Source organism: Podarcis erhardii, assembly GCF_964252035.2.
Source record: "Podarcis erhardii genome assembly, chromosome: 12".
Taxonomy (NCBI): domain Eukaryota; kingdom Metazoa; phylum Chordata; class Lepidosauria; order Squamata; family Lacertidae; genus Podarcis; species Podarcis erhardii.
The window spans coordinates 48715975-48740565 of record NC_138513.1 but is presented as its reverse complement, the minus strand read 5'-3'; the positions used below and the strand labels follow the sequence as shown (position 1 = coordinate 48740565).

Below are 24591 nucleotides of genomic sequence, written 5' to 3'. Positions count from 1 at the left end.
GGCAGAGAGAGGATGGCCGGCACAAGGTCACATATTGTGCACCATAGCTGCTTCTAGTCTAGCAACTAAAATATGGTGCTGAGGATGATGAGGAAGGCAAAATAGTCAATGGCATTAGATCTAACTGAGCCAAAAGCACCAAGAGCTTTTTACAATCTGCTTTTCTCCAGTATAAACACTGACAGAGACTTTGGAATAACCTTTTGCCTATCATGCACTTCAGCTACTCACTGACTCATGGTTTACTGAAGAAGGGCATGTGAGTCCCTAAGACTGGGAGTTAAGCTTCACTTTGCTTGCCAATTGCTTTCCCTTACTAAGGATTGTCTTTTTGAATAAATGCAACCCAAAAGTAAAGGATGAAGGTTGCAAAATTCAGTTTGTCCTAGAAGAGTTCATGCTGTTATCTTTCCTATCAACAATAACCTAAGAGAGTGACTTTATCCCACCACCAATGATGACTCATAATTCAGTCTGCTCTTTCTCTTTATTTTTAAATGAGAACGTAACCAGAAAATGTAGCCCCAGACCAAACTGATTCCCAGTGAGAAGCATCTTTGGTACATGCCTCCATTTGTTCAACGTTTGAAAACCTATTTTAAAATAAGCAAACAAACAAACAAACAAGTGCATTTGTAGCAAATTTCACAGCTTTGATGCATGATTTGCATCAATGATTTATCCCACTCATATCAGCCACAATCCCTCACACACAAACTGTTGAATGGGCACCAGTGTTGAAAGTGTACACATGAATTAAGCAATCCTGGCTACACATATCAGTGTTGCCAGCTTGACAAGTTAAGATGAACTGACATGTGTTGTGCCAGCTTCTGACTTGTTTTGCACAGGAAGCAAAAAGGTGTCCCCTGGTTCTGACCTTGAGTTCTTTTTGATTAAATGAAGCAGCTGGAGGCCTTCAATGATTATGCGCGCAGTCTTTGGAAATAGATGCCCTAATGCTCCAGTCCAGAGCAGAATTATATGCAGAAAAAAGGTTTCCACATTTGGATCTTCTGGGTATGCTTTATTGCACATGTGTTTACTTAATCACTTGTGGGAGCAGGTGGCGCTGTGGTCTACACCACTGAGCCCCTGGGGGCTTACCGATCAGAAGGTTGGTGGTTTGAATCCACATGAAGAAGTTAGCTCCCGTTGCTCTGTCCCAGCTCCTGCCAACCTAGCAGTTTGAAAGCATACCAATGCAAGTAGATAAATAGGTACCACTGTGGCAGGAAGGTAAATGGCGTTTCTGTGCGCTCTGGCACTTGACATGGTGTTCCATTGTGCCAGAAGCAGTTTAGTCATGCTGGCCACATGACCCAGAAAGCTGCCTGTGAACGAACACCGGCTCCCTGAGCCTGAAGCAAGATGAGCGCCGCACCCCTTGGTCAAGTTTGACTGGACTTAACCATCCAAGGGTCCTTGTCCTTAACCTTTTTTACGTTTATTTAAACACTGTGGGTGTTTGTTTCAACCTTTTTACTGAATTGTTTTACGGCATATTTTAATTATGTGTGTTTAAATTCTTAAATCACTTAAAAGTCACTTTGCCAATTAAGTGGTATATCATCATCATCATCATTACTATGCAAATAAGAATAACATGCAAAGCCTTCACTTATCTGTTATATGGTGATGGAAAAGATCAGACTTAGCTTCTAGTAACACTTCATATGCCACTCCACAGTCAACCCTCCAAGATTGTGTGTCCAGCCATGTGCTATTCCCACTATTTTCTGGGCTGAGGTACATTAATTTTTCTACTCCCAATCATAAGCCAATGAGCCAAAAGCATCCCACAAATCTTTATCTATATGTATGCTTTATCTATATGGAGGCTGAACACAGGCATAAGGAATGAAGGTAATGCTACACATCAGTAGTTTTCAAACTGTGTTTCAGAGAAACTCTAGAAACTTCCTTGGAAGTTTCTCAGGCGTAACTCAGTGAGAAAATTACTAATAGCAGACAAGCTTCTATAAAAGTCAGTAACCCCCTGCATGCATGAACTGCATGAAGGCAGCGTTATACATTTAGAAAGGAGCAAGGCACAAGAGTACCAATTGCATAGAAGCCTGTGCACAACTAGCTGCTTCCAGACTTCTTCACTGCAGACAGACCATGACAACCTATGGGGTCTGAGGGTGGGGGCCAAAAGCATGCATGATGCCCAGGGCTGTGGCCAATAGTGCAGCCCAACTTCCCAGAAATCACATTATGTCCCTTGACATGATTCACGCATGAAAGGGGCTAGGTTGAGTACCAGAACCAAGGCTTGCCCACCACGAAGCGGACAGAGGCGAAATCCCAAGGGGCAGCCCACCCCTACCACTGGACAAACAAGGAGAAGTGGTGACAGCAGCTTCCAGTGAGCTCTTGTGAGATCTTGCCATCATCACTGCTTCTTCTAACTTCTCTGGAGTTGCTGTGGGTGCCACTCACCCCATCCCAACACTGGAGAAGTGGCTTCCAGCTTCCCGTGAGATCTTGCTGGAACCCAAAAGATGCAGCTATGCAACCCCAGTGAGTAAGGCTTTCCCGTTTTGCCTCAGGCAGAGAAATGGGATGGGCCTCCCCTAATCACAACCAACCGTCTCCTACAATGGGCAGCCATACTGAGGACGCTGGATACGTTCCAGGGCCCACTCTCAGTTCAAGTGGAAGAGTGGCAAGCCCAATAGGTCTGGCTATCCTGCATGTGAGCCAAAGATGCACTTCCGAGCATACTTCCGAGATCCTCTGAAATGCACAGTTGTTCCAAGGCAGGCATGTTCATGTGGGAAGGCTAGTCAAAAATCGCAGTTATATACCAGAGCTATAGGATTGTATATGCTGTACGCCTACACACAACACATGCAGCTGGGCCAAAGCTATTCTTTTTTTCATGTGCTTTTATTGTGAATCAATCGACTTGGAATCAAATCCTCATGCAAGGAATAAACTAAAGCAGTCAGAAAGTCAGGATAAACTCAGAAGTATATTGAGAGAAACTTCACTAATTAGAGTCTTGCTGGAATTACACATAGCATTAGAGATTTTTTGCCTTTTAGGAGGGGAAATAAAATTAAAGGCAAAAGAAAGAAGAAAGAAGCATGTGGCTTTTAAAGCAGAATTTCAGCTAATTAGGTCAAAAATATTTGATATAAACTTAAAAGAAATGGTTGAATAATAAAGAAGAAGAACAAATACAGCCTAGAAATTGGACCCTAGAGGTTTTGTGCATAATGAACTTTTATCAGACAACTTTTTAAAATGTTTTGGTTTTCCCAGAAGGATAGGGAAGAAGAAAGCCTAATGTATATCAATAAGCACTGTGCAGTATTACCCTCACATGAAATCAAGGACTCAGGCAATGAAAGGATAGCCTATGTTCTGGACTTCATGTAAAGGCCTTTGTGACCCAAGTTAAATTATCTGAGTACATTTAGGTAGAGTGGAACTTAAAACAACAGCTGGAATTTGGGCATTTTTTTTTTGTTCTGCCCAACAGAACCAGCTACTATTTTGAGCATTATGGCAAAGCAGAATGATTGCTTAGCCCTTTCCCTTTAGATTCAAAATCTTCTCATTTAAATAAAACAAAGGCAGAACAGGGAATGGAGATTCAGTCTGTGCTGGATGGTGTAGCACTCCCTCAAATACACAGGCTCGCAGTTTAGGTGTGCTTGTGAATTCAGTCCTGGGATTGGATGTCCAGGTCTCTGTGGTGGCCAGGAGTGTGTTTGCAGTTAAAGCTAGTTCACCAGCTACACCTGTTCCTTGAGATGTCTGATTTGGCCACAGTGACACATACCTTAGTTACACCCTGCTTAATGTAATTCACTCTACATGGGGCTGCCTTTGAAAAGTGCTCAGAAACTTCAACGGGCTAAACTGTTGATTGGGGCTGGTTATTGGCCTACAGTATTGGGGCTGGTCATTGGTTACAGCTGCTACAACAGCTCCGCTGGCTATTGGTCTGTTTCCATGCACAATTCAAAGTGCTGGTTATGACCTACAAAGGCCAACATGGCTTAGGTCCAAGCTATCTGAAAGACCATATTCCCTCATAGGAACCTGCCCAGGTTTTGAGATCTTCAAGGGAGGCCCTTCTCTTGGTCTTACCACCTCGTAGGCCCATTTGGTGCTGCTGCAGAAAAGGGTCTTCTCAGGAGCTGCTCCCAGACTCTGGAAATCCTGCCTTGGAAAAACCAGACTGGCTTGCTCCCTGTTGTCCTTCTGCTGGCAGGTGAAGTCCTTGTTCCAACAAGCTATTGGGAATTGACTGCTTTGAATGAAAGGGTTGGTGCCATGCTGTTTTATTGTAATTATTGGTATATTTTAAATAAATTTCATATATGTTTATTGTTCTCTCTCAGTGTTTAACTTTAATGATTGACTTTTCTATATTCTTTGCCGTGCTTGTTTTTAGATTTAAGCAGCCTGTCAGGGAAAAGGGAGGGTATAAATTAATAATAATAAATATAATAGTAACAAATATTAAATATTACTTTATTTATACCCTGCCTGTATTGAAAAAAGACAGGCCTCATATTTCACCAGGAGTGGGAAGGATATATTGCAATATTGTTAGAAGGATTTCAATAAGTCAATGAGAAACACTCTCCATTTGTTCTCTGGATCAAATAAACTGGCAAGTTTCACTATTGTTTGCAATTTCCAAGATATCATGCCATTGATTATCCCTCAGTTCTTTCAAGTAAGAAGAGACTTTAGAGCCTAACACACGTCAGTCCAGAGTCCACACTCACTCTTGAGCAAACTTGCGTAGAGGCAGCAGCTAACAGTAAGAAAATGTGCTGCAGGCTGACTCACGAACTCTTCTGGGGATGCATAAAGGAATGCTGACAGCGTCACACTGGTATCCGAGACCCAGAGTTAAAGGCACAAAAAGACAAATCACAACGGCAATCTACACTTCAAACATTTCCCCCTGTTTTGAAGAAGGTTGTGGTGCCATGAAACAAAAGACAAGGCAAGGAAGCACTCTATGAGACAACCATCCCACATACAGCAATGGGTACTGGTTTTTATATGCTTTATCTTACATACTGTGTCTTATCCTGCAATAAACTCAGGGCCAACTTGCACAATATCCTTCCTAACAACAGAATATGTGACAGCAAGCTTTCAGCTACTATAATGCGCTGCACTGGCTGCCTTGAAAGCAGTTTGAAAACTTCATTTGGTCCAAATTGCAGCTGAGTTACTTGCCTAAGCCAGAGGCAGTCAATGCAGTCACCTCTAGGTATTGCTGGGCTACAACTCTCCATCCCTGGTCATCAGCTATGCTGGCTAGAGCTGATGGGAGTTGCAGTCCGACAACATATGGAGGGTGCCACTTAGGCTACCCCTGTCCAGTGCTTAGTGCTTAGACACTAGTGCTTAGAGAGTTAAACTGACTGCTGATTTGTTTCTGAGCTGAATTTAAATGTGCTGATTTTGATCTTTATTTTTTTTTTCCATATATTTTTATTAAGTTTTTAACAACACAAAAAGAGAAACTTATTTATATCCAAGTACATATCACTTATTTTCATTATCTGGACTTCCCTCAACTCTTCCGACAATCTTTCGCAATTTCCATCCTATCTACACATTTCCTAACTTCAACATTACTATTAAGTGTTACAGTTCTGTCTCTATATATCTTCACGTAACGTTCCTCATTCTTTCACAAAGCTTCTTTGAAACACACTAACGTTGTATGTTCCTCACATGCAGTTTCCAAATATTCCGTAAATTTCCCCCAGTCTTCCAAAAATTTCTGATCTTTTTGATATCTTATTTTACCTGTTAATTTGTCTAATTCTGCGTAGTCTATAAGCTTTACCCTCCAATCTTCCAGAGTTGGGACCTCTTTTCCCTTCCAATTCTGGGCCACCAACATCCTTGCCGCCGTAATAGCATATTGAAAAAATTTACAGTCTTTCCTTGTTATATCCTTTCTTGTTATTCCTAATAGGAAAATTTCAGGTTTTTTAACAAAGTTATATCTTAGTATTTTCTTCAGTTCGTTATATATTGTCCCCCAAAACTCCCTTATTTTACTGCACTCCCACCACATATGCATGAATGTACCTTCCTTCTCTCCACACCTCCAGCATTTATTACTAATTTTGTACATTCTGGCTAATCTTACTGGCGTTAAATACCATCTGTACACCATCTTCATTGAGTTCTCTTTTAGGGAGACACAAGCTGTAAAACTGATTTTGATCTTTAAACCCTACACACACAGTTTGGGACCAGAATTGCTTCTAGTACTCTTCCTCCCATCTGGCAACCACTTTACAATATTTTCAGCACCAAGAAAACACCTTTATTCACACCCTCACTGTGACTAAAATATTGATATTCATCCACTGGAAAGATAAATTTGTGGTGCCCTTTAATCAATGGATAGAAGATATGACAACTCTTGCAAAATACAGACAGCTTATAGACACAGATGCTGTATACCAAATATAATGACATTTGGAATGCATTTATAAAGAATATAGTACAATATATCAATATATAAATAAATGTATATGTAGTAGAATAATAATTTCACTTTTATAGTTTTGTATTGGACAAGAATTATAGAGTCTTTCTTTCTTTCTCTTTCTTTTTCTCTTTTGTATTTTTATACACTATTTAAGAAAAGGGGGGGAGGAAATGGCCAAAGTTGTTGAGCTTTTGGGGGGGAGGAATGCCCAGAGCTTTTGGGGGGAATTGTAGAAATTCACAAACCCAGCAAACAAACACTGACAATCGCTCGTGTCAGATAAGCCAACAAGTGCCTGCCCACTCGCCAACAGCAGCCGGCAATCGCATGACCAATTGCCACAGTGGCAGCCAATCCACAGCAGCCCTTGCCACAGCAACCATTCACACACCAAATTATCACAGAAGCAGCCAATCCAAAGCAGCCCTTGATGCAGTCACCAATCACCCGTCCCCGTCCCCCGTGCACTATCCATGTATAAGATAACCCCCATTTTTTAATAGTATTTTAGAGTAAAAAAAAGCTTGTCTTATACACCAAAAAGTACGGTAAATCACCTACAGGTTGTCTTGTGTGGTGACTTGGAAATTTACTATATCAAAATAATGAATATATAATAGTTATTACAATGTGAACTTCCTCAGGCTCTTAAATAATCTGACAGGGTCTTGCACCTTCCTTAGTTGAAGAAAGGTTAGCAGCTATAAGCAGGATGAGGTTTTCAGTGCTGGCACCCCATTCTTGTAGCATTGCTAGGTCTCTGATAGCCCTTGTTTGGTTAGGTATTGTTTGGAATTAGTTTTAAAGACTTTTCCTTACTATATGTAAAAAAGGGATTGAATTTTTGCATTATTAAGCCACCTTGAGGACTGAGGAGTGAATGGAAATGTGGGATATTTATAATATTTATAAAAATATTTGTATACCACTATGTCATAAAGAGATATCAAATCTGTTTACAGCAATAAAATCATAAAATACAAAACATTAACAAAAGTTAAAAAGAGAAGTCAACCATTGTGGAAGGATGCCTTCTTAAGGATGCCTGCACCAGCCTAGCAGAATAGAAAGTTTTCAGCAGACATTTAAAAGTTGGCACCGAAGGTGCCTGCCAAATCTCTATATAAGCAAGCAAGTGACCTAGGAATAGCAGCAGATTTCTCAAAACAGCTGCAGAGTTAACTCCTCACCCAACCCTCTGCACTAGCAGGAAGGAAACAAACTCCACCATTTTACCACACCACAGGATTTATTCTCATTCTTTCTATTTACTATGATTTAGCCCAATTAGGACAAGGAGCCACAGATATTTTCTCCTTACATGCCTAAGTGCTAAGAAGGATCTCTAGACCTCACTGACCTCCAGAAGAAGAGAACCTGTTCCCCACTTCTGGTTTGGAAAACAGGAAGCAGGTAGATTAATCCCAAACACTGTAGTATTTGACTTTGTGAAGGACCGCCACCCACCACTGTCCCCCTGTGCTTCCCTCCTGTACGGATGCAAGATCAGGACCCTGGTCAACAGACCTTGCTGGTAGAGAATGGGTGTGAGACAAGCCTGTAGCCAGACAAGACATGCTCTTCCCTGCAGTGGGTCCTGACAAGACACAGCTGTAGACAGTGAGGCTTCAGGGTTCCTTATAATTGTGGAGGAAGAGAGGGCTTGACAGGAGATCCAGGAAAGTCAAAGCCAGGAAGGAGGTGGTGATGGAAAGAAGCTGGATGGGCTGGCAGGTCACAGGGCAAGGCCTCAGGTAACACCTCCCTGGTGCCTCCCCAAGGAACTGCCAGGATGTGTTCAGTGTGGACATTAGAGTGTGATACAACACCCTGTCACAAATAAGCAACTGTGAATTGAACATTGCAGTGCACATGGCTGTTTCTGCAAAAGAAGAGAAGAGCAGTGGCACAGGGGAGCCCAACAAGCATTTGCAGCCTTTTATTGCTAACTCTTTTTATAGCATTTGAACACAGTGTGCTTGTCTTACAATTCATTCTTATAAGGCAACACTTACTTCCATTTTACAGGTGGGGAAGCAGATCTTGAAAGACCATAATGCAGTGCTTTTTCTGGGGGGGACACAGGGGTACGCATACCCCTAAACATTTTGTGAATCTAAGTTTGGCCTCATTGAGGGGCAGTATTTCAGTATGAGTAGGAAAATGAGAGTACCCCTAAACATTTTTTGGGGGGGAAACTTCCATAATGTATGTATTTGGCTTCACATTTGAACCCATCTTATCAAGCCCGCCTTATTCACTGAGCTATGTTGGCTCTTCAAAGAAAATCACTATTAATATGGCATGAAGGACAGCATATTTAAGTAAGTCCCATTGAATTCCATGGGATTCAAATACACATGCTTATTTGGTAATTAGAACAAGTCATTCACTCATCAGTTTGAAGGGAGCCCTGCAGGAGTTCAATAGACCTCCTGTTGTGGCCAACTTTGTTTTGCAGGTTTGGGTAGGTGTGGGGGTGGAATAGTTCAAAACACATGGGGGTGTGAGTTAGGTTTAGCTTGGTGAGTCAAAAAACTGTGCTGGCCCACTTTAGATACACTTCATATTTGCAAATATATTTTTTAAAATCCTAAGGTTGGGACTGACTTACCAATGAGATACATGCCGATCCAATCCCCAGCATCCACTTCTTCTTTTATATCCCAGTAAATCACGAGGTCCTGCGAATGTCCTATGGAATAATAGGAGCTGCTGACCATGAGTGTAGACCGGCTATCTGAGGTGACCAAGTCTGTGTCACTGGTAGAGCGTGGAATAGTGACTGCCTCATGGGGACCATTCCCAATGTCCATGTTGTGGAACTGGTCTGGGTTGTAGCTGTACCTCAGAGGTTCTTTGCACCGGCGCCGATTCTGTGCGTTCCTAGATGGCGATGCCATGGCAGCCAGGCCAAGGAACCTGTTCTGATACAGATTCTGTCAAAAGGAAAGAGGGGAGTCACTGACAAGTACAATCCATTTTTTGTTGAATCCAATATATCAACATTTTAGAAAATAAAAATGAGGAGGTGACCAAACCTCCATGCATGACTGCAACATAGCAGAAACCACCTCACAAAATGCAGCTTACATCCTTAATTTTCCTTACATCCTTAATGCACACTGCAGATAGCTACATTACATAATTGGTAACCATTTGTCATTAGCTGGTTATAATTAAGACTGTTACTTATATTGCCCATCTCTTTTGAATCTGAATTAATGAAACACAGGATTTTCATCAGCAAAATAACATTCCATTTAATTCTTTTATTTGGCCCATAACCAGCCTTTGGCAGCTAAACTAGTGTCTTAGTCTGTCTCCTATTGCAGTCATCTTTCCTTTTATTGCCTGGCCCAACTGCACCATCTGTTTCTGCAAAGTGATGCAGAGTCACCTTCATATAAATTACTGGTGTCTGCCAGCTGAGCTCTTTTCCTGGGCTTGGTATTCCTAGGCTGCAGTTATATTGATGGTAAAAAAAAATTGTGCTCCATATTAATACTGTGCCAGAGGTAAGCGTATCAGCTGAATCCTTATTGTGCTCAAATGCTGAGCTACAGTACCTTGCCACAGTTGGCTCTACACCATCTGCTCCTGTGTAGCAGCCACGAAGCACCATCACAGATGGGAGGGAGGGAAACAGAATGGGTGCCAGGGCAACAAGGCTTGAAGACTCCTTTGCAAAGAGGTTGCCTGGAATTACTTTGTATTGCAGCTGCTCTCCACAGCAAGCTGCTTCTGTACAGCAGGCACCCCATATTTCGGCCATGTGGCTTGTTCTCACACCACAGCAAAAGATTCCAGTTAGTGGCACAGCAGTAACGTGAAGGAAACTAAATGATGGCAGAGCGACTGCATAGCAGCACTTGGGGACAAACACTGCACAAAAACAAACTGCTCAGTAGTCTCCAGGAGAATGCAGTTTCATGTGGCCTCCACATTTTGCCAACAAGTCAATGAAACTCAAAACGAACTGATTCACTCCATCCCTCCCTTTCCATGGTTCCTCTCATTTCATGATTGTTGTTGGCTCAGTAGTGACCAATGTGATGGGACAGTGCATCAGATCTGCCCCCCCCCAGTGCCACCAGCATTACAGCTTACCTGGGCAGTGCTGGGGCAGGGACATGGTCAGAGCTGCATGGACACACTGGCAGAGCTACCCGCTGGTGCACCACACAGCTCACTACTGCCCTGAGCCATCCCAGTACTGCCCAGGTAAGCTGTGGCAGCACCAATGTTTGGAGGGTAGCTCCATTGCTATTGCACACCATACTGGCCACTACTGAGCTGGGCAGATGCCAATTTAAGTTTAGGCCACACATCTGTGGCTGTCCCATAATTCTCAGTGCTTATTAACACACTCTTCTTCCCTGTTTGGGTCTTAAACCCTTGTCCCAAGGTCCCAAGGTGTGTGTCCTCTTTGTAGGTCTCATGCCCAGGCAGCTACTGGGCCATTGTGTTGCACGGTCTCTCCTTCTCTTTGCATGTTGCATGTGAGCAGCATAAGGGGATAGGCTCGTAGAATGGGGGAGCTATGGCGTCATTTTGCGTGTTGTGTGTTGTAACATAAGGAGATGTGCTGCATGTGTGTTCCCACTGCTGCGAGTTCCATGGTTCCCTCTCACTGTGGGCAGTATCACTGGCACAGTCTTTCACTGGTGGCCTTTGAATGTTTCTATGGATATGTGGGGTGTCTGCCATTTTACTGCCATTTTGAGACTTCCTGAACCGTATATTTCCCCTCCCACAAGGCAAAGCATGTATAGGATAGCATGCACTGTTCTGCTTGCATAGTGATAGCATATCTCTCCCATAACCCCACTGTGTAATTGGTGCCCAGGATCACCCTGCCGAAATGCTGCAGAAATTGTTACACATAATTAGAATGCTGGGCTTGGACTACACTTGAAAATGTAGTAAAAAATACTAAATCTTATTGTTTGTCAGGAAAATAAATATTTAAATATTATCATGCTTTGACACATAGAGAACATACTAATGCCTCAATACGTTTTTGTAGATCTTTCTTAAAATGAGTTCAATCCAGTGTGTAAAGTATATTGTAACCCAACTATCAAACCCAGCCAATATCCAATCTATTTGTGGCAGTCAAGTGATGGTGCCCACAACAAAACTTTGCACATCTTTTTCAATTAGAGCACAGCATAGCACAAGAGACAAAAAGAAAAAGTATTTCTCAGTATTTCTCAGAAAGACTGAACCCAATGTGCTCTGACTATACGCGATTTTGGCTTTAGGCGCAATCCGCGGAATATAACCCTCACGTAAGTTTCAGGCCTACTGTATATGTTCATGTCTTGGGGAGTGGGAGGAAATTGGCACACCTGTCCCCGTCTATATGAGAAGAGCTGCATAAGTGTCCCCTAGTCGTTCCATCAGGTACATAAATCAAGAAGTGCTGAGAGAATGCATATATAAACTCAACATTTCTGAGCTCATTAACATCGTATGAGGTACGTGCTTTTTCTGAGACAGAAAATGCCAGTTGCTTTTAGACATAGGTCCAGGACAATACTGTTTCACTATGTTCTTTCCATTGAGCAAGTTATTAGATCTGGAATAGTAAAACCTGTTGAAAAGATCAAATGTTCGGTACTTCCAGGTTGTCACAAGTGAGATCGGGGAGCTGGAATCACTCGCTCTGAGCAATCCAGCTGTTGCAAGCGGAAAGGGGAAAGAAGGCAGGCATTGCCTTCCATTGAAAGGCCTTGGGGGCCTGCAACGTGGTTTGCCTGCTCCCCTGACCTCTTACAGTTGCTTGGGGGACTGTTTGTTATTGGAGGCTGAGCAGTGGCGCTGGACGCCATTGCTACCTTGTAACAGGAACCAACCCTTAGCGGCAACTTTCCCAATCTTCAAACAAGCAATATATTTGGATTTTAAAATTGTATATTGATTTTGGCAATATTTCAGAATGAAAAGGGGAGTCCATTCTATAGAACGAGCAACTTTTTCTTATAAGTTAACATTCAGTAGCCCAACCCACATCCACCTGGAGAATACGCACAGTAGAATTATTGTGGTAGATGCTTTTAACTCTCACCTGAGTTTCAAAGCATTACAATAAACTACAGGATTAATTTTTTTGCAGTTGAAGTGCAAATTCCAGGCTGAGACAAAATTGAGAAAGTAGTTCCTCTCTGCATAGCAGCAGAAGTATTAAAATACTCTTACAGTGCAATCCTACACACAAACACTAATGTGACTTCAGTAAGACTTACTCTCAGGTAAATATGTACAGGATTCCAGAACTTAATCTAGCTACAGGATAAATTTGTAGAAAGCCTTGAAAAAGTACCCATTCAAAATAAACAGAGTAGTAAGGTAAGCAAAACTTTTTTCACAAGCATGCAACAAATTTCATTCCAAAGTATGAGAGCTCCATTGTCAGGCTCATTACTCTACATGTGCATCTTCAGGTACCTTGAAGTGGTTTACCAAGGAGTGCGGCATCATTACAGATGCAGGAAAGAGTGTCTTTGACTCTATGTCCTAGGCAAGCCTTCCAGCTCTCCTGCTTGTATATTCCCATTCTACATTGTTAAGAGGTCTTCTTTATTTAATCAAGGATAAGGATGGGACAGCTTGTGTTTCACTGTATCAAATGCAGCTCAACAGCTATATACAGTGGTGCCTCGCAAGACGAAAATAATTCGTTCCGCGAGTCTCTTCGTCTTGCGGTTTTTTCGTCTTGCGAAACATCCCTATTAGCGGATTAGCGGATTAGCGCTATTAGCAGCTTAGTGGCTATTAGCGGCTTAGTGGCTTAGGAAAAGGGGGGGAAAGGGGAAAAAACTCGCAAGACTCGCAAGACGTTTTCGTCTTGCGAAGCAAGCCCATAGGGAAATTCGTCTTGTGAAGCGCCTCGAAAAACGGAAAACCCTTTCGTCTAGCGGGTTTTTCGTCTTGCGAGGCATTCGTCTTGTGGGGCACCACTGTACTGAGGATTGCCAGGTACTTGACAGTCTCCCCTGTAAAAGAATTTTTGCAATTCCTGGCAAGCAAAAGAAATATTAAAGCTCTTGTGGGCTTTTGGTTTGGTGGGTCACAAGTTGTTTAGTCTGCAGATTCTAGGATACGACTGAGTAGGTGTACTTCTGCCCAAAGATGTCAAATGCCTGGTGTCTGTCTCATGGACTGGCCACCTGAACTATAAAGAATTGGTTTTCAAACTATGTGCCAGGGAATCTTGTGGATTCCTTGGCTGCTTATCAGGGTTTGCTCAATGAGAAAATCAGTAACAGAGGACATGCTTCCCACTGGCACTCATCTTCTCCTTCAATGTACACCTGCAAGTTGGACGTGCTCTTGGCCTCACTCTGCAACTGTGAACCCGTACAACAGACCCCGTACATAAAATAAGGAGGTGCTGGGATTCTGTGGCAGGCATGCAGAGGTTGCTGGAAGTTGAGTAAATGCAGAAAGGGTTCCCTGAAGGCATAAAGTTTGAAAATAAGCAAAATAGAAAATATATAGGATGAAGCAAATTCCACCAGTCCATAGCTTTTAATTAGCCCAAAGTGACAAGCTTCTCCGTTTTCATAAACTGGGAAAACAAGCTTATTATGGGTGGTGTCAGTGTAGCAGAATCTTAATTGTAATTCCTCTGACACTTCAAAGTTGATTCTGAAACTCTAAATTCTCTTCCCGACAACCTCCTTGATCAAGAACAAAGCACAAGTGATGGGTGTTGCACATTCCAAATCTGCAAGCCCTGCAGTGTGAATAGAGATGTTATAAGCATGCAAGATATGCACAGGCATCGTTTATTATTTATAATGCTCTAAATCTGAAGGGAAAAAGTCGGCACAGATATCAAAAGCTACATTAATAATTTTAATCAAAACCCTACAGACGAAGAGCGTATCCCTGGAAGCTGAAGAATTGCGTGGGTGTACATGAGAGCAGAAACTGACCTATTTGGCTCATCATCATCTGTGTAGTATTGCTTCTACCCACTACTGCCCTTCTTTCTTTCATTCCTACAAATACATCAAGTGTAATGGGGGGAGGGCAGAGATCAGTCTATAAAGAGCATCCTTATTCCATGCAGGTGATCAAAAATACCTGGCATTCGTAGGCCTGCTTTCACTCAACACTGTCTTACTATCTAAGCTACAAGCCTCCTTCCTCTAGCTATAGATATTCTCTTCAGAATGGATGTTAAAATCAAATTTGAACCAATTCTCCCTCAGATAAACCCTATCCTAATCCATATCTCCCATCTCAGGTATCTCTCCCTATCCAAAAACTCCATCGGAAACAGCTCCTTTTATTCTCCCGCCCAAAGTACTACTCCAGCTGCCATGGTAGCCAATCAGAGAGAGGCTCCAGCCCTCTGGTGGAATTCCGAGGCACTGAATCACCAGACTCTGGTCTGGCTCTGCTGTCCATCACAGAAGCCTCCTCAACAAACACTCTTCACAGATTCATATGTATAAATTTGGGTAAATAAAAAGCTTTACAAAGCCTTGAGAGCCAAAGTACTCAGTTCCCTAAAGCACTGAAAACACGCAAGCAGGAGTGTTGGCCATTGTCCCAATATTAGTACAATTAGCAAGGTTTTGATAAGCCACATAATGTATCATTTATAAAATTATCCATACAATGCCAATATAATAAACAAACAAAATAATAATTTTTGAAGCTGCTAGAGCCTTGTAACTTTTCAACAGAGATTAGGCAGAGGGAGAGGATATCATTTAATATTCTCATCTTCATAGCAGTCTCATATATACTGTAACCAAAATATGTTATGACACCATCTCCACTGTCGGTGGGCAAAACCTTGAGTGTCACATGTTTATATTTCATTCGTTGTTTTTTAATCATAAATAATAGTAATTCATAATAAAGTCTATTAAAATGCAGTACCTTTTAGTCTATTACTTCCCAAACTGTGTAGGAGGCCACACTAGTTTGCTACAAGTGAACTAGTTTGATACTTTGAGAAACAGATAGATATATTTTAATAGTTAGGCTCCTGAGACCCCAGCCCTCCATCCATCGTGGCAGTTGCTCAGTATGTCTCTTTCTGTGTTCCACTCTTGCTTCCCTCTATTTAGCCTTTACTTGGGAGTAGGTAACTCTACTGTGTTCTTGCACTGGGTGTGAGCAAATGATACAGTCAATTTTAATGATACAGAATTATGCATTCCAGAAGAAGCTACCTGTTCTATCTTTTAAAAAACCTCTGCCTCTCTGGTCACAAAACATTCCCTATGCAGAGGCAGGTTACTCTGACACAAACTCCAAAACTCAAACTCAAGCTACCAAGCAAAGTATTTGTTCATTTTAAAGTCGGATCACAGACACACCTGCCATCTCACTTTTGATTCTTCCACATTTGAATGCTATAGGAAATGTAACCAGGAATCACTCAAATAGAAGAAATCCTAATAAATACAACAATGTATCTTGGGATTCTGTAGAATAACAAGCCTATGGAATTTGCGCATGTTAAGGGTACATTCACTGTTCTATAATCCTTTGAGATAATAACATTCTCATTAATTCTTCTAGCAGTCTTTGCAATATAAATCAAGATAAATTCATTTGATAATCAACTGTATTTTTCTTATGTCATTTAAAGCCAATTCTTTTAATTAATGTCAGATTAGATACTTGTATTTAACTGTGATTCATTAACTGTGATTCTGCAAGTGGTCTGTACTCATACTGACTTTACCAAAGGCTGCTTCAGCCTTTACACGTGACCCATTATTTGCCTTGACCCCAACAGAGGCAAATTCACATCCTTGGCTACTATGAAGCTTCCTGGCTTCTTGGCTGAATATATTCACAGAGATGCATGAAGCAGAAACAAGTTTATAGTTTACTTCCCCTGGAACCCTAGAGACAGGCCAAGGAAAACTTCAATCTGATCATATGGCGTCACATGATAAAAAGATAGCATAAGTGAGCATTCTGTTGTAATTCTGAAGACTTCCTCACCCAAAGGCAAACAACACTTAGTACAGTGGAATCTCGGGTTACATACCGTCCTCCTTACGAATGCTTCGGGTAACGAGCTCCGCTAACCCGGAAGTAGATGCCCCTAGTTGTGAAGTTTGCCCTGGGATGCAAGTGGAAGTCACATGCCAGTAGTGCGGCAGCAGCAGGAGGCGCCATTAGCAAAAGCGTGCCTTATGTTAAGAATGGTTTCAACTTAAGTTTGGACCTCCAGAACGAATTAAGTTCGTAACCGGAGGTACCACTGTACTTAGCTATACAGCTGCAAATAAAATGTTTTAAGTGTGTTTTAAGTGCAATATACAATGTGGCGCTAGATGACATTAGTGAGCCTTATAGAAAATTCTATGTATTTTTAAAAACGCTTTTTTAAAAAAGCATTTTCAGAACGGTTTTTATATGTGTGTAGATCACACTCACAGTTATGGAGAAGAGAAGATGCCTTTGTTTATGGTTCCCCTTCCAAAGCCATTATTCCCTCCTCCCAATTATTAGGTGAAATTAACTGCTAACAAGAGAGGTGGGGACCCGTTTAAGTTTCCCTCTGCAGATATACTGAACATGGAGAAGAGGAGCATGACTGCACCCCACTGGTGCTGCCCCCAACCTTTGTGGGTTGAGTGGAAAGAGCCTCTACATGTATGCTGTGGTCTGTGTATAGAGGTACCCTTTCTACCATTCATTGAATGCACTGAGATCTGGATGAGGCCAGCAAGAACGATCCCATTCTGGGCAGTGTAGGAAATGGAAGTTACAGCATCCGAGGTTGAGGCAAAGCCAGCACTGACAGCCAATATTCATCAGTAACAAACAGGAAATTACTATTTGCACTAGAAACACATTTAGATGGTTAAGATAATTTGTTAAAATGGGGACTTCCTGTTTCCTGCTGAGGGAAATGGCTGCCTCCCATGCGATCAGACCCCCAGTCGTGCCAGAAATTCAGAGTTAATATGAGGGTAATTAGCTCTGCCAACCCCCCTAGGGTGAGGTGGGCTGCCTCACCCGCAGATCATCCGCTATCTGTCGCTCGCAACAAGATGCGAGGACAGAGGATGCTGGGTGCCAAGCCTGGGACAGAGCCAACTGGGAACTCTCTGAAAGCCGTTCCTTCGTGCAGGGGATACCTGTTTGCTAAAAATAAAAAGATCTGGACAATAAACAGGTGTGTTCTGGAAAGAAGGAGACAAAAGATCAGCTAAATGAAACAGTCGCTGGATGCTAAGATTTTGAAAAGGACTCCTATCGTGTTTTCATTAATGTGAGGTGAGCGGCTATTTCTTTTCTTCTATACATCTACAGATACATTAACATTAAATGGAATACAGGTGAAGTCTCAATTGTAATTTGTTATTTGGCCGCGCAACCCTTGTATGAAGTTGTAATTGGACTTGGTAATTGGACTTGGCAAAAGACAAAAGAGCTCATAAAATGGCGCTCATTAGCTGTGGCGTAGAAGAAAAATCTCCTCCTTCTGGAGGAGTGGGAAACATCTTTTTTTGGACTATAATATAGACTACAATTTGTGAAAATATTTCACAAAAATATTTCACATCCGATTCCACAGAATATTGTTGAAGGCAAAATGAAGGCAAACTGGTGTTTAGCCCAGGGAGGGGGCGGGTGCCAATACCAGGAAAAGCTGATAAATCACCAAATGATTTCTGAAAGCATAAGTGAAATATATCGTATTCTATCTTATCCTTTTGATTTTCTACAAAGTGCTTTGGAATAACAACTCGAGAGCCTACGGCGTCATTAATCTTCAAATGAAGTACCGTATTTTTCGCACCATAGGACACAGTTTTTCTGTCTTAAAAACTAAGGGGGAAAGTCTGTGCGTCCTATGGAGCGAATGCAGGGGGGGAGGCAGGCAGGAAAAGCCCCCAAGAGTCACACACAAGCTTTGTGCGCTCTTGCGGGCTTTTCCCCAGGAGGGAGAAGGGACTGACGTGGCCAGTCAGTCCCTTCTCCCTCCTCTAGAAAAGCCTTGCGCAATCTCTCCAGTCGCGGGAGGCTGCGCAAGGCTAAAGAGGAAGCCCAGGCAGCGAGCGCGATCCATCCCCTCGCTGCCCGGGCTTCCTCCTTAGCCTTGCGCACCTCTCCAGTCGCGGGAGGCTGTGCAAGGCTAAAGAAGCCAACTTTAAAAAAATATCTCTATCTCTACCTCTTTTTCTTTTTTCGTCCTTTCTCCACCCCCTTCTTTTCCTCTGGATCAGTGTTTTTATCTAGATTAACGTTTTAGTTTTTTTGGGGAGGGGATATTATAAAAAAGGAAACTTTGCAGCTTTTATTTTAGTATACAATAAAAACAGATTAAACAAAACACAAAAGAAGGAAATAGCACAGAAGAAGAAGAGAAAAGGGAAAGCCATTTACCAGAGGTAGATCTTAACCCTTGCCTCACCTGGGAGCTTCTCTGGCAGGAATTCCCTCGGCTTAAGTGGGGTGGGGGAAGAGTGGCAGGTAGGGGGGTACCTACCTAGACACTGAAGCCACATGTCTCTCCAATGAAAATTGGGAGCGGGCATTGTGTGAAGTGGCTGTGGATCTCCTGCCGCAGAAGTGTAGGACTGTATAGAGTTGGGAGGGCCACCCAAGGGTCATCTAGCCCAGCCCCCTCACAATGTAGGAATTACAGCTAAAGAACGCCAGGCAGATGGTCCCCCAACTGCTGCTTAAAAGCCTCCAGTGGTGGAGACCCCCAACACCTTCCAAGGTCATAGAATTGCAGGGTTGGAAGGGAACCCCAGGAGTCATCTAGTCCAGCCCTGGTGGACAGCGAGCACGATCCATCCCGTTGTGCAAGGCCAAAGATGCTGCTTAAGGCTAAAGAGGAAGCCAAGACAGTGAGCGGGATGGATCGCGCTCGCTGCCTTGTCTTCTTCTTTAGCTGCGCTGGAGAGGTTTAGCTCCTGGCTGGAGAGGTTGAGCGGCTATGGATCCCGCTCGATGTCTTGGCTTCTTTGCTCTTTGGGGCTGGGAGGGGGACCCAGGCTTCCCCCGCAGCCCCGAGAAGCTCTGGGAGAAGCGGACAGGCTGCACGCAGCCTGTCCCTTGCTCTTTGGGGCTGGGGGGGGAATAATATTTTTCCCCTTGATTTCCCCCTCTAAAAACTAGGTGCGTCCTGTAGTCCGGTGCGTCCAATAGAGCGAAAAATACGGTAGATTTGGACAACAGCCCAGAGTTGTCGGGAAACAGCATGGAGAATTTTTTCTGATGGACAATAACGTGAATTAAACTGTGTTCCGGCAGGCAAATAGACATGCGGACTTATTTAAAACGATAAGAGTTATGTACCGGCGACTGAACAGATTTTGAGAAGTCAACATCAGAATTTGGAAACTGGTGAAACAATAGAGAAGAAAGCAGGAAAAAAAAATGTGTGAGATAATTGCTCTGGACCTCCAGAACATGGGAAGTCCTTCCCTGAAATTTTAATTTGGAATGTAATTTGGCTTTATATGTTTGTATTGCGATTTGATTTGATTGAATTTATCATTAATTGGGATGTTTTTAATTGAAAATTAATAAACATTATTTACGAGAGAGAGAGAGAGAGAGAGAGAGAGAGAGAGAGAATTTGTTAAAATGGAAGAGGGCAGACTTTAGCTAAAAGCAGGGCTGGCTTCCCCGTGAGGTGGGGTGAGGAAGCCATTTCTAGTGGCAGAGAAGTGAGATCTCATGGAGTGCATTTCAGCAATACAGTGGTGCCTCGCAAGACGAAATTAATTCGTTCCGCAAGTCTCTTCGTCTTGCGAGTTTTTCGTCTTGCGATGCACGGTTTTCCATAGGAATGCATTGAAAATCAATTAATGCGTTCCTATGGAAACCGCCTTCCCCCGACCTCTTCTGGCGGGCGGCATTTTAAAATCGCCCGGGACAGCGGAGGACTTCTCCGCTGTCCGGGCGATTTAAAAGCCCCTGGGAAGGCAAGCAGGGGGGACAAAGACTTTTGCCCCCCGCCTGCCTTCAGAAGAGGTCCAGGACAGGCTTCGCGGACCTCTCCGCAAGCAGCGGGAGCGCTCCTTGCGGAGAGTTGCCAGCGCGCCCAGGCTTCGCGGCCCCGCCGCCCGGCTTCGGGACATCGTTCCGATGCCAGGCGGCGGGGGGAGGCGTTCCTGCCCCGCCGCCCGGCATCGGGACGATGCCCCGAAGCCGGGCGGCGGGGGGAGGCTTTCCCGCCCCAAAGCCGGGCGGCGGGGGGAGGCTTTCCTGCCCCGAAGCCGGGCGGCGGCGGGAGGCGTTCCCGCCCCGCCGCTCGGCTTCGGGACATCGTTCCGATGCCGGGCGGCGGGGGGAGACTTTCCCGCCCCGCCGCTCGGCTTTGGGACATCGTTCCGATGCCGGGCGGCGGGGGGAGGCGTTCCCGCCTCGCCGCCCGGCATCGGGGCATCCTTCCGAAGCCCGGCGGCGGGAGGAGGTGTCCCCGCCCCGCCGCCAGGCTTCGGAGGAGGTCCGAGGACAGCGGGGAAGACGAGCTGCGCTTCCCCACTGTCCCGGAGATTTCCCTATGGGCTGTCGTCTTGCGAAGCAAGCCCATAGGGAAATTCGTCTTGCGAAGCGCCTCCAAAACGGAAAACCCTTTCGTCTAGCGGGTTTTCCGTCTTGCGAGGCGTTCGTCTTGCGGGGCACCACTGTATCTCATGAGATCTTGCCAGAACCCACTATCGCCACCACAGAGTCGTCCACGACTGGACCTAATGGTCAGGGGTCCCTTTACCTTTACCTTTAAGGTTTCACCTCAGGTGATGAAGCAGGATGTGCCACCACTGGCTAAAAGGTCAATTTTAAAGTATACTGAATCATCTAGCAGGATTAATTTGGAATCATTTTTATTCAGTATTTTCCACTAGTGGCTTTGGAAAAAAAGTCAGTTTATGTTAATAAATACTGCAGGATCCATCAGGTGGAAAATCATTTCTAAGATGAGGAATCACCAAATTTTACAGGAATAACTGAATCACCTCACAAAATGGAACATCGGTTTCCTAGAACAGAGCAGATACTTCTGACTCATAAATTCCCAGTTTTTCTGGGAAATATGTCCTATAATATGCCTTCTCCGGATTATAGTTATTGACACTAGGCTAAGCCAAAATGTGAGGGTTCTCCTTGTAAACATTTTACCTCTTGTGAAAAACCTTTGTCTTTCAACTATTTAGGGAGAGCATTGTGAGAAGCATTCACATTGCCACCCAAACCTCTCTGCTGCCCCACTCTGCTGGCCCCTCCCGCCAGTTTGCAACTGCTGTGGACAGGCAAAAGGGCAGGTTTTGCAAAACCAACAGTTGGAACATGATAGTAACAGACCAGCTGAGATTGCTGCTGCACAATGTCCAGTATGGTTATGGCAACTGGGTGCTAAACACTTCCTCGGCCTGTTGACTTTCCTCTGTAGTATTCACTGCCCAAGACTGTTTGCCCCGCACCCCAGGGGAGCTCATGAGCAAGCGGGGGGAGAGTATTGTTGTTATTAAACAGCATCTTTTAACTGATATTAGTTAGAGAGATTACAGCCTCCCAGTGTTTTAAAAGCTTCACTGACTACCAATTTGCTACCAGCCACAATTCAAATGCCGCTTCTGGCTTTTAAAGCCCTGATGGAGTGGAAGGACTTCCTGCTTCAATATGCAAATGCTAACCCTTACAGAGGTTTCCTACTAATACCCTCTAGTAGTGTGATCTTGCAGAACACGGCCTTCTTGATTGTGGCTCCTCATCTTTGGAACTCTCTGCCCTTGGGATTGTCAGGCAACTACATCCACAGACAAATGTAAGGTTCTACACATAGGCAGGAAGAACCAGCTGCTCAAATATAAGATGAGCAGCTGTTTCTCCCTCCTGCAAAAAACACCAAGGGCACCAAGCCAACGGGGCACAGAATTGAGAAGATCCAAATTTTGGCCTTGCATAGGATGCCACGTTACAAAAGATTACCAAAGTCCACCCATAGGATGGGGAACACTTGGCTTGCCAGTACTACATGTGAAAAGGATCTAGGGGTTTTAGTAGACTACAAGCTTAACATGAGTCAGCAGTGCGATGGAGCTGCAAAAAAGCCCATGCTATTCTAGGCTGCATCAACAGAAGTATAGTGTCCCACTCTATTCTGCCTCGGTCAGACCACACCTGGGCTGGATCTACAGATATATAAAAAACACTATGAAAATGCTATAAAAGAAATGCTATAAAACATATATATGCAATTTGCCTTTGAGCTCTACAGTGCCACCCGGTCACATTTTTATAACACACATAACATTATAATTGCAGCTGTGTAGCTGAGTGCCCAGTGTACTGTGTCTAATTGTGGGCACCACAATTTAAGGATATTGACAAGCTGGACTGCGTGCAGAGGAGGGCAACCAAGGTGATTAAGGGTCTGAACACCAATGGAATGGTTGAAGGATTTGGGTATGTTTTAGCCTGGTAAAGAGGAGATTGAGAGGGGATACGACAGCCATCTTCAGATATCTAAAGAGCTGTCACATGGAAGAACGTGTAAGCTTGTTTTCTCCTGCTCTGGAGGACAGGACTCGAACCAATGGCTTCAAGTTACAAGAAAGGAGATTCCAACTAAACATACGGAAGAACTTTCTGATATTAAGAGCTGTTCAACAGTGGAATGGACTCCCTCAAAAGGTGGTGGACATACATCTTTAAGCAGAAGTTAGACGATTAACTGTAATGTACGGTATGTTTTAGTTGAGGTTCCTGCATTGCAGGGGCTTGGACTAGAAGACCCTCAGGATCCCTTCCAACTCTACAATTCTATGGTTCTATGACATTTTAAATGTTCTCTAGCTTTTAATTGTATTTTATTTAATTTACTTTTGCTGGCTATCAATTGAATGTGTTACTGTATTTTATTGTTTTATTAGCATCTGTGATTTTAATGACTTTTGTGTTTAAAAATTCCATTAGCCACTTTGAAACCCTTAGACTGAGAGATAGGATTACAAATGAAATAAGGCACAGGGAGGTGAAAGATTCACCCTCTTTGGTCCATTACTTCTCTGATGCGAACTGCACCATTCACTCCACCACTTTATGGTTGTTTGGAGTAAGCTCACATTTGAAGACACAAATACATAGTTCTATCCTAAGTTCTCCTTTGGAATTCTTTAAAGCTAACAGGTGCAAGCTGGGTTGGTACAAGAGTGTCTTTGATTCGTGAAGCAAGACAAATGTCATATGGGTTCTACTCTAATGCAGAGGAAGGAGAAAATGTCCCCCAAAATTCAAAACTTCTCAGAGAAGGCAGCAGAGATGCCTCAAGGTGCACAGGTCATGGCCAGTCCACACACCTTCTCCACAGCATGTGTGATAGCGCAAGGCTATAAGGAGGACGGAGCCAAGGGAGGGGCAAGGTGAGACGGATCCTTCTCACCCTGGGTGCACCAGCTGTGTCTTATGGCTCATAGGCTGCAGTAGCAAGTATTCAAATTAGCTCACTTGTTCTCCTGAGCAAGGAGAAGGGAGGAAAGGCAAGTGGCTCTTGTACAGCATAACAATCCCAGTACTTTTCTTGATCGTCACAGTGCTTTCTGAGCTGATGTGGATAATCTTGATGGGTGGCAACCCAATTTACATCAGACAGTTCAGTGAGAAAGAACGTCTTCTTTCAACAGCCGTGTTCCATTGTGATAAAGGAGATGTTTCCCTTTATGCTTGATAAATAGCAACACTTTTGCTTTTTGAGCTGCCAGTAAAAGATTTATGATGTCCTTAGCTATTCGTTTACTCACTTTAAATGCTTGCATTAGGGTTTTCCTAAATTATATGCTAAGGAGCTACACTGTTAAACTTCTAACTGGCTTTATAAACAGAAGGCTTATTGTCTGCATGTTAAGATCTGGATGGGCACTATGAATCAAGGCAGCCAAGTACACACAGTAAAACTTGTGTATTTAATCACATTCCCCCCTGACCTTGAACTAGGCAGGCGCCCCCGTTACGCATTAGCTGTGTGAAAGGACTCTGCGGTGTGTGGCTCCTCTGCACCCATTCTGCCCAGCCGCTGCCACTGACCTGCTAATGGAGTCAGACCATTGCTTCACTTTGCTCAGTATTGTCTACACTGACTTGCAGCA

General features: G+C 43.6%; 1 protein-coding gene across 1 annotated transcript in view; it reads right to left on the bottom strand.

The window, feature by feature from the left end:
• Window positions 1-24591, bottom strand: part of HECW1 (HECT, C2 and WW domain containing E3 ubiquitin protein ligase 1) — a 203775-nt gene that overhangs the window by 120560 nt on the left and 58624 nt on the right. The window contains exon 2 of the mRNA XM_081881787.1: window positions 9108-9432. Within this exon, the coding sequence (XP_081737913.1) occupies window positions 9108-9432 (325 nt within the window). The remainder of the gene's footprint in view (window positions 1-9107; window positions 9433-24591) is intronic.